Raw genomic sequence first — 11,434 nt, 5'->3', positions numbered from 1 at the left:
AACGTGACGGAACAACAGTATAATGAGTAATTGAACTGCAGTTAGAGAGTGTGTAATTGAACGGAGTATTGTTGAAGTTGAGCTCGTGAGGTGAGACGTTTGTTATAGCGCGACTGTTGAAATTAAGTGTATTGCTAAGTTATATTCAGAAAGAATAAACCAGTTTTATTTAAGAAAGGACTTGTGTCGCTAAAGTTTCGTCGGAACGAATTTACGGAAAATTAACTAACGACTGGAGGCGTAACAGAACAAATGACGCTGCTGTAGACGTGTCACCTGAAAAAGCCACTGTCGAAGAAGAAACTCTACACTGTTTTGAGAAGGGAAACGGTGAAGCCCTTAATGAAGTTACTACCACTGATATGACTGTTACCGATAATAAGACATTTCCTGATGGAGCAGATGAACCCCACGTGAAGCAGAAGCCAATAAGATGAAGACCAGCACGAAAGAAGATACGCCCCGTAAAATTAAGAGACTTTGTTGTATTTTGATGCTATGTTTGTAAATTCTGTACATTTAATCAAGGTATTGTTAATTATCTATTGGTTTAATGTAAGTGGCTATTGTTCGGGATGAACAATACTAAGGAAGGGGCAGTGTTACGACAGTGGAAGTCACGTGACGCTGGTAAGACATCATGAGATTCTCGAAGGATCTTGACTTTTCCTGGCAACTCTAGTCTTTTCTAGGCGCCCTCTTTTTTAGTATATAAGCACAGCAAATAAAGAAGAATGATATAGATTGAGAGATTGAAGATAGAGATAACTGAGTCAAGTGAGCAGTAGTGACGGTAATTTAAAGTGTGTGTTTTGTTATCGAGATTGCAAATATATTGACTGTGGAAATTCTGTGTATTATAAAGTTGTATCGAGAAAGAAGAAACTTGTTTTAATTACGAAAGGACTTGTATCGCTGAAGTTCCTTGGAAGAAATTTATACCCGAAATTAACAAACGAGCAGATACGCAACAATAATAATAACTCACATAATTTCTTCTTCTCTATGACATTAAACGAAAACGTTAAATTCATGTTAAGAAAAACGAGAGGAAAACATAAATGTAGGATGTGAACAAACGTAATGATGGTGTTATACCATCTGTGTGTTGATCTGTTTTTAAAACGTTGTCTTTAACTAAAACTAACACTTAAGCTTTGTGAAATAAAGTTGAAGTTAGAAAAGAGAAATCAGACTGAATCTCTAAGTAGATGTTATTGAATACTCGACTGGATTGGTTAGCTATACAGGTGAATATTATATAGTATTCAACTGGATAGGCTAACTCTAAAGGTGGATATTAGAAAGTGTTCAACTTTATTGGTTAAATTTGTTGGTGGATATTAGAAAGTCTTCATTGGATTTATTAGGTCTATAGATGAGTATTCTACTTTTTTTTAAACTGGGCAAGTTATAACCATGTAGTAAATCATTTAAATATTCAACTGAATTGACTGATCTTACAGAGAAATATTATAAAATATCAAACTGAATTAGCTTAACCATGTAATTAAATGTTTTGAATATTAAACTGAATTTGTAACTCCGGATGTTACAGATTAGTTGGTGTGATACTAATTATAGATAAACTTACTATATGATTAAACTAAAGGGGCACTTGACGACTAACAGTACTGTTTCACAAGTGAAGCACAGTTGTGGTTTTAACTACAAAAATTCTATGTTTAATTCAGCACATTCTCTGCAGAGTGTGTCAGTATTACGTAACAGTTACCCAGTTTTAGTTTGGCCTTTTGCATAAGAACATTTCTTTGATAAACGTCCAAATATATGAAAAGAGACGATTTTTTCACGACTATGTGTTTTAATGCAAATAAATATAATAATAGCTGATGAATTCTTGAATTTTATTTGGGGATTTTATTAGCTTTATTTTTTTAATTAGCGCGGTTTGTATAACATTTAAATTCTTCGGGTGAAGGTGTGTTCATGGAGACATACATATAAATTTAAAATGGCATGTTTTTGTTCTAACGGGTACAAGCTAACCCAAACAATCTTCGTTGGAAAACTATATTCAACAGTTAGCAATTGAAGATAAACCATTTTTTAAAGAAAAAGAAAAGAAGAAAGTACACATGTATTATTATAACACCATTCTTTCCTTGGGCGGCTTTTTAAAAATTATTTAGTGAAAATAATTCAAAGTGCATTCCACATAATGGTAATAAATTAGTTTATTTCTTCTTTTACGTTTTGACAAGCATGCATACTGTTGCAATTTGTAGACCTAAGTTTACGCCCTCCAGTGGCACAGCAGTATGTCTGTGGATTTGCAAAGTTAGAAACCAGGTTTCGATACTCATTGTGGGCAGATAGCCCCTTCTGTAGCGTTATGCTTAAACTGAAGTAAAAAAACAAACAAACCTCAGTTTACAAATGTCTTTCAAACAGAAATATCTCGCTAACGGTACTACAACTAGCATAAGAAAAATTATATTTATTGTACAATTTCAGGGCTAACCAATCCAGTAACTGAATACCACGATCACTAACATTGATCCAAATACGGCAATCAATGACTAGCACCACCAACTGAAAACTAAACCCTGATTCACTGCTAGCTGGTTCTCATATTAATAATCTACTCTCATCTTCGATAGTCCTCGAATTGGCTACATTTTCGTGACGTAGAAATTTAGAATTTTCTACTTTCGGTATTCTAGACCTATTTTAACATCATGCGCCCTCTATCAAACATCTAAATTGAAATGTTAAAATATATCTTACAATAATATTTAATCTTAAATAATATGTTTAGGTCTAAACATTGAATATTTGTGCGGGTAAAGGTTTAGATAAACTCACAAAAGTATTTAACATTTAAATAGATTTTCCCTGCCAAATAAACTTAACTCTTATTTTCATCCGCTATTGTCACCACAACTGTTCGTACTGTCATTGATTACGGCTATAATTTTGACTAAGAAAACCGCCATTAAAAGGCCTGAAAAATTATAACTTCGAAGCTGGAGACGAGTAACGGCTAGCATCGTTCCAGTTAAATAGGCTTAGCACGTGTAAATACAATGTCTCAGTACTACAAACGTGCTGATAGGTTAAACCAGTACGCTGTTTTGTAGGTAATGTTTTTGCGTGCAACAGAGATCAGAAATAAATTCACCTGTGAGATTAATGAAACTAAAATAACAAGATGGACCTTCCGAAACCACCAGAAGGTAATTGTTTATTACATCTAGATATATATATTAATGGTTATTGAAACTTCATGGTGTAAAGTATAAAATGAAATTCCGAAATAAGTTAAGCCTAACTAACGACTTTGAATACAATTAAAAAGTTTAAGGTGTTATTAGATGAGAAACTCAGTCTTGTCTTTCTCGTGATACCAGTGTGGGAAGTTTGATTTTTATGGAAAGTTAAATAAAACGATTGAAAGTTCAAGACTATTAATTTTTCACGTAAAATTGTTAATACTAACATTAATACCAGATTTGTATCTTCCGCCGTGTGTAATGAGGAAAGGGATGAGCAATAGGTTTACGCAGTGGGAGATTTCCTCACAACTATTGAAGTAAGTATTTAATTATTTAATTTAGGAAGGATAATTAGGATTTGTTTGCTATATATTTGTTTATATATATATATATATAGAGAGAGAGAGAGAAATATGAAATTTAAATTTTAAGAACAAGAGTCCTTTTGATTTATCTAGGCTACCCCATCCAATGAACTAGATTTTTAAATAAAAATCAAACACTCAAATTCAAAATCAATCCTTATCATTCAAGTATTTATCAAGCCATCTGTTAAATTAACAGCATCCACCACATCTGAAGGCAACCTGTTCCAGAAGCCAAGCACCCTGTTAGAAAAATAAAGTTGTCTTGATTGGCATGAAGAAGACTACTGCCCTGCCAAAATTCATTATTTATTGTTCCTAGTTCTACAGTTTCTAGCATGAAGTATAAAAAATATAATAAATTAATACTTTAACAATCTTAAATACCTCCATGAGATTCCCTCTAATTCATCTTTTTTTCAAGATAAAACAGTTTCAGAGATTTAACCTTTCCATCTCAGGTATCATTATAGTAGCCCCTCTCTGGACCCTTTCCAACAATTCAACGTCCTTCTTCAAATATGGCCTAACCAGTGGCTTTTACAATGAAGTTATAAACTTTTGAGATTTGTAGTCAATATTTCTATAGATACCACCTAATATCCTGTTTACCCTGCCACTACTAACAGTACAGTGCTTGTTAAGCTTATTTCAGTCAAAATTAGACTAATAATTTTGATGTGATCTAGGGCCTAAGATACAGTATATTATATTGTGTGTTGATAGTTAAGTTGTTGGTAACAGTGAAAATTCTCTCTCTCTCTGTGTGTCCTGTAGTGAAAGTAGGAACAAATCATATACTAAGTCAGAAGAGCTGTTTATAAAGAATTCCTTCAGAAGTTTAGGAAGAGAAATAAACAGGTTGTTTTTTAAGCAGTGTTTCCTCAGGCTACATGTATGTATGAACTACATAGCAGGATCCAATGTTTAAACAAAGATTACAAGGGATATGTAACAGATGGGTTAGAGATGGGCCTTACATAAGTGGATTGATGGGATGTTTGAAGAAGCTCTAAAGAAGTTCATTAAAGACAGTTGAAATGAAACTTGCTTAGTGCTGAGAGAAGTTAGATTGTGATGCTTAGAAAAAAAGAGATTCAAAGCATAAGAAGTTAAATAAAAGCTTCAAAAGCAACTATCAGGTTTAAATATAAAAGTAATAGGATAGAAAAAACTACGTTGCTGTTGTTCTAGTGTAAGGAGTATTAGGAGAAAATAAGAGCTTAAGGTTCCAGTTGAAATGGAGTACTATGATATAGTGGGAAGTACTGAAACATGGTTGTATTTGGAAAACAATTATAATAGGAATTATTTTTAGATACTAGTTTATAACATATTTAATAATAACAGATTGTTTATAACACAGAATGGATTGGCTCTTTATATCAGGAATGTTGGTAATGAAGACAAAAGATGGTAGAGAAGAAGTTGAATCTATGTGGATTACAGTCAGGGGGTCCAAGGATAGAAAGTTTTTGTCAATGGATTACAGTCAGGGGGTCCAAGGATAGAAAGTTTTTGTCAATTGTTATAGGCCACTAGATCAGACTGATTAGGTCAATGAGAAATTCTATAATGAGGCCACGATTGTTACTGTTTGTTATGAAGTTAAGCACAAAACAACCAATGGACTATCTATGCTCTGTGCACCACGGGTATCGAAACCCGGATTCTAGCATTGTAATTCTGCAGACATACCACTGGGGGACTTTGTTGTTACTGTTAAAAATGCTGATTGGATAATTGTGGGAAACTGGTTTTAGATACGTTGGTTGGAATTGTGTGGAGTCAGTAGAAAATCATGTACAGATCAGAGGAAAGCTTAGCTTGTTGCTAGAAGAAACAGTGTTTGTGAACAGTATCTTTCACAAATACAGTCGTGATTCTTTTGAAGCTTTCTTTATAATTTTATAGTTCATTTGAATTATGATGTTACAGCATAATAGGAAGTGCTTTTCCTGGAACAAGAGGAAGTAGAATTACTTAAATCATTTTGCAATTGATAGTATGAAGTTTTATTTTGCCTACAAGCATGCTGTGTTAAGCTGTGCTTATATTAGGCCTTATAGGCCAAAGTAACTGCTTGAATGGGCAAAGAAAATCACAGAAATGTATATAAATGATATATAACAGGCTAAACTTATTATGTATATTAAATGAAAGCTTGAGATATACAGTTTAAAAAGTTACTTTACTTGTAATATTGGTATGTTCAGAATGTTATTTATTACGTATATTAACCCTTATGCTACGGGACTTCCTATGGTCAGGGGTCAAAGGTCATGTCCACACGTTTGTAGACTTTTATTCAAAATTTTATTCATCTACTGTTTTATGATTGTATGCTAGTAAGTTTGGTATCACATTGTATATTATAATTCAAATTTCAGTATTAAACATTAGTTAATTCTTTATTTAAAACTAAATATTAAAACAAAATTTTCCTAAATATCAATTTTTATGTGTCACATGGTATGTTGAATACAGCATTGGTTTAAATTATGTTTGTGATGTCCAAATTCAAATTACCAATATTGACAAGCTAGAGTATTAAATAAGAACCTCCTCTCTTTTCTATTTGCTGAGATATTGCTACATTTAGTGAATCAAACACAGTGGTTCTGCCCACCTCTTTCCATTTTTGGAAATGCTTACATACACAAACTTCTGTCTATGATGTGAATAACCAGTCAAAAGATCAGAATGTCCCTATAGTGGTTTTCTCAGTCTCTAAAAGGTGGGAAGTTCCCAAGGTTATTTCTTTGTCTTGAATTGCTGAAGGAGTAAGTGAAAATGTTGTCTGAAAAACTATTTTTTTACTCAAATACAGTTTATTTAGTAAACCTGGTGAATTATAGTGGAATTTTGCAATATTGATAGAGTAATTTATAATATTTGGTTATTTCATAATGCATATATAAAATCAAAAAAAAATTTTTTTTACATCTTCCACATGCAAAATTTGACAAGGCTTAGCAGATTATGGCAAGTGGGCAAACGAGTACAAAGTTTGTAATCGTTAAAATATCAGTTTGTTATATATTCTTTATTTACTGTTATTTGTTTTAAGAAAAATAACTAAAATTTAATAACTTATTTGTAAATAGTAGTAATGTATGTGTATATATAATGTATTATAACAAAAATGCAACTGTATTTTAAAAAGTACTGGTTCACTAGAACAAACCAAAGACAGGTCAATTTGTAAAGGCCAGTTTTATACTATTGGATACAGTAAGCAGGACTGCACGTGCACCATGTCATTGCAACTTCTGTAATGTTAGTTATAACATTATCCATTTTATTTTTTTTGTTGATCTTTGTGGTTTCTTGTTATAATTTGTAATCATTCTAGAACAAAAAAACTGTAATTTATATATATTTCTTAATTTTTTATATTGGTTACAAGGTCAGTGAAATTGACAAAACCCTTACAGAGATACAATGTAAAAATAACAGATAAAATATAGTTTTTCTAAAAAAGTTTGATAATTAACTGGAGGTTATGAAGATTTTGCATGTGATATTTGACAGTTTTCTGATGCATAAAAGTATTGTTAATCTTAAAATCAAAATTTGTATTGAAATAATAATGTTTAACACATTAAACCCAACCTTGCATGCATGAGCAATTAATTTATGTGGGTATACTATTACTAATTATCTTGCATTGTTAGATACAGCATCTAATGTAAGAAGTAATACACACACACACATGTATACACATTATATGGCAAGAATAAAGTGTGATGATGATGATAGTTATAGGTGCAAGAGTTAACAGGTCCTTCTAAGCTATCGAGTCACTCTACATAAAAAGACCCCTTTTCTAGAGTCTGTGAGATTTCTTCAGTGCTATTCTGAATGATTTCCACAGCCATTGTCACTTAACGACTAGAGCTCAGTGATTAGTAGTATTTTCCAATATGGTATATTATCTCTGCTCACATAAATAGTTATTCTCATTCAATACTGCCCTCTATATGCAAAAAAAATCTACGCATGCCACAAGCCTTCTATCTTCCCTCCATTGGAATTGACTGATTCCAATGCACCTCTTATGCAAATCATCATGCGTCAACCCTTCACCAATAAGAGTGTGACATACTCTCATGATGCAGGTAACTCCCTCTATTCAATTCTATTGAACTATCACTTCTCATTTGGCAGTCCTCGTGTGCAGATGTTTTTGCTTTTGGTGCTCTTCATGTAACTCCTGATTTTAATAGTTTAATTTCCGAAGTTGGATTTCTTCGTTATTATTATTATTTTTCTTTACACTGAAGAACTTTTTTAATTTAAGTTAATTTCCCAGTTTTTTGTTTTTTTTTCACACTTGCAGGTTTTACATACAAACACTTTTGTTTGATTTACCTACTTCTACAATGAATTCTGAGGTTCATATTTTTACTTCAGGTGTGATACCTCTAGCATTATTTTCACAGGCTGCAGGTGGGGTAGACCCGTTGTTAGATTTCTCTGCTATTATCCATCGTGAAATTGTTCGTTATATGGGTAAATTTTCTTATCCTGAACTTGCTCTACTAATCATCTTTAATTGAACCTTTTTGGGCCAATGAAGATTTGATATCCTTTTTATATCACTGGATTTTGCCATGTTTTTACCTATCCCTCCTGCAGAATCAGCTAGGCCTAATAAGGCATTTTGGACATGAGTTCTCAGGTATGTTATGTATTATCCAATTCCTTGTTTTTTATTATTCCTTATTATCTCTTTTGTTGCCCTTGGCTATCGCTTTACACACATGGTTTCACTGTAGTTGGAATTTTCTTGTCCCAGGTACATTTGCTGCCTGTTTCTTTTCAGGATTTCTGTATTTGCTTTGATGATATGATTTCAATTATGTATCTGAGACTTTGGAATCTTGTGTGTTATCTTTGCATCAACACTCACCCCTTTCCACTTTGGTTGTACGTTTGCCACAGTTGAAGCCATGGCATGCCCCAATTCCTTTCCTGTTCTAGACCATATCTACTGGTCCCTGTCCCCCTTCCAGGGGTTTATCATCTTGTTTTATTCCATATTGATTGGCATGTCACCAACAGTACCAAGGACCAACCAGAGGATTCTGGTCCAGTAGGAGCTTGTCTGTATTGTTAACATTTGATGATATTTCACTACAGTTCCATGGGTTCTTCGGGTTTTATCAGAGGGACTTGTCCTATTATTTGTTTTCCTCCTCCTATGTCCCTGGTACCCTTTTCCTTCCCCATGTTTGAGGTGGTACAAGATTTTCTTTCTCTACAGGCCATTGTACCTGTTCATCTTTCTCCAGGCTGTTTGTTGTCCTTATGCCAAACTGGAGACTGGCAACCTGTACTAGGTTTGTCCCACCTCATTCTAATTTTTAATCTACCCCCATTTTACCCTCTCTTCGGTTTATTCTCCACAGGGTGTTTACTCTGTTTCTTGCACTGCCCTTCGGAATTTCTTCGGCTGTGTATGTTTTGTTGAGCATTCAGTGCATTCGTTTGTCACTAATATGCTCTTGGGTTGCACTTTCCTCTTTCTTTGGTCGACTGGCTACTGTTTGCTCCTTTCAAACAGGAGTCTGCCTGTTACCCTTATCAGCTGCTCCTAGTGCTATAATGGGCTGTTAATCAAGTTGGAGAAGTCCTTACTGTGACCTATCCAATATCTTGTATATTTGGGTGTTTTTCTTTTACTATACACATCTCAGTTGGGCTCGCCCTTCTCCTCTTTGACTTTGTTCGATGGGTTTTCAGTTTGATTACAGCCTGGAAAGTTCTGCCGCTTTTGGGAATGTTTTCTTCCATGATAGCCCTTATCCCCTTAAGTGAGGCTCATATGTGGGCTCTTTTATGAGCTTTTCACATCCAGTGGAATTTTGCAGGGATCCTTTGTTGGCTCTTATTCCGTTCCTCCTGTCCTTATCGTTGATCAGTTTTTGATGGTTAGATATGACTCGCACGTTCGCGTGTGTCCTGCTTCCTCTTCCTCATCCTTGTTTTCTTTGGGGATGGAGGGGCATGGGTTGATCAACTCGATGATTCAGGGTTTTTGGTCTGCAGCCAAGAAGTCTTACCCTATCACCGTTCTGGAGCTTCTCACTCTAGGTCATGTTTTGGTTCATTTTCTCTATTTGACCAGAAATTGTCTGGTAATGATCCATTCCAACTTTTCATCAGTGGTTGCTTATCTCAATTACCAGGTCAGCACCCATTCTCCATCCATCTCTATTCATACGTTGGATCTTCTTTTTGGGCCCACACACACTATATTCCTATCATTGCATGCCATGTTCCAGGGGCTTTTGCTCTTGTTGTGGATTGGATTCCTGTCCAGACAACAATTATCCGACGGAGTGGTCTCTTGATCCTTTTGTTTTCCAGTGGCTTTGGCATCAGTGGGGAACTTCTCACATTGAAGCTTTTGCTATGCCCATTCACCACAGATTGCCTTGATTTTGGTCTCTGGTTCCTTGTTTTCTTGCTCTAGCTATCAGTGTTTTCAGCCGGGGTTAGACCAACATATTTGTCTATCATCCCATTCTCCATCTTCTCTGGGTGATTTGTCATATTTGATACTCCATGTTCAATCCTTCTGGTAGCTCTTTCCTAGCCATTTCTGCTGTGGTTTCCATAGCTTCTCCAGCTCCAACTTCCTCCTCTGTCTGTGTCCCTTCTTTGCCACCCTCAGTCACCGGTGTTTCATCCAGACTTTCCTGTCTTCCATCTTCACTCCTGGTTTTCCTTTGGTCATTGGTGAGGTGATCCGACATCTCATAATAGTTAGCCTCTTTTCTTGCTTGTTTCATTCGCCCTTCCTACATGGAAATTTCTCAATGCAAATGGAATTTTTCTGTCATTGATTTCTGGGTCCAGGGTTTTCCCCCTGATCAACCCACTGTTCTTAGACATGCAGATTTCCTCTCTTGAGTTTTGGATCAGGGGTCTTCTGTTTCCTCAGTCTCAGATTTTCGGGCGGTCCTGTCCCACACCTTTTGTTTTTCCCGATCCTGTAAGTATTTACCTTTCCTACACTTTACCTGTGGATGTGTTCCTTCCAGATTTGTCATCTGCTGTGGTGGGCTGCCCTTCTGGATGGGAATATTAACTCTCTCAACACAGGCTCAGTCAATTTGACTGACCACATGACCTCTTTGTACTTGTTTAAAGTCTTTATAGATTTAATACTTCTAACTTTCAATATACAATGTATATTTTCACAAAATTTGGCAGTCTTTCAGTTAATATTACAAGTCTTTCACATACAAAAAATTATATTTTTTGTGAAGTATTTTTAATATAATAAAATAAAGATTTGTTCATGAATATATTGAGTATTTGTTTTGAATAGTCCATGTGCAAAGTCATTTTCATGTTAAAATTAAAAATACTTTTCTTTATATCAAAAATCCCAAATCCTGTAATCCCTAAAACCTCCTAAATGCATTTCAAATGTTTTTTTCATTCAAACTTTATAGTTTATCTTTTATTTTCTCTACCCTATCTCAGAATTGAATTAGTCAGGTCGACGAACCTTGTAACAACCACCATAAATAAATCTAAATTTCCCTTTTTTTCTTTCTAGAATAACTTCAAATTGTAACATGAAACTACATTTGTTTATCCTAAGTAGCTCGTGTATATCGTAACATTATACATTTATACATAATTAAATTTTATTGTTCTTTGAACCTCTAACTACTATCAGTGCCATTATAAGTTGTAAATGAATTGGGGAATGTGCAGCTCATGTTACGCTATCGAATTACATTACCCACGAGCTACTATGAGCTACTTGCATGTGTGCGTCATGAAACTTTTTTATTATTATTATTATTA

At 34.4% G+C, this 11,434-nt stretch overlaps 1 protein-coding gene across 1 annotated transcript in view; it reads left to right on the top strand.

Moving 5' to 3' along the window:
* Positions 1-2,759: 2,759 nt before the first annotated feature.
* LOC106468495 (calcium homeostasis endoplasmic reticulum protein-like) overlaps positions 2,760-11,434 on the top strand; it is a gene marked incomplete at its 3' end in the record, with an annotated part of 50,416 nt that continues 41,741 nt past the window's right edge. Inside the window, exon 1 of the mRNA XM_013928925.2 lies at positions 2,760-3,200. Coding sequence (XP_013784379.2) covers positions 3,176-3,200 — 25 coding nt within the window. The remainder of the gene's footprint in view (positions 3,201-11,434) is intronic.

The sequence above is a fragment of the Limulus polyphemus genome, unplaced genomic scaffold (assembly GCF_000517525.1).
Source record: "Limulus polyphemus unplaced genomic scaffold, Limulus_polyphemus-2.1.2 Scaffold3026, whole genome shotgun sequence".
Taxonomy (NCBI): Eukaryota; Metazoa; Arthropoda; class Merostomata; order Xiphosura; family Limulidae; genus Limulus; species Limulus polyphemus.
This window is presented reverse-complemented; position numbering and strand designations above follow the sequence as displayed.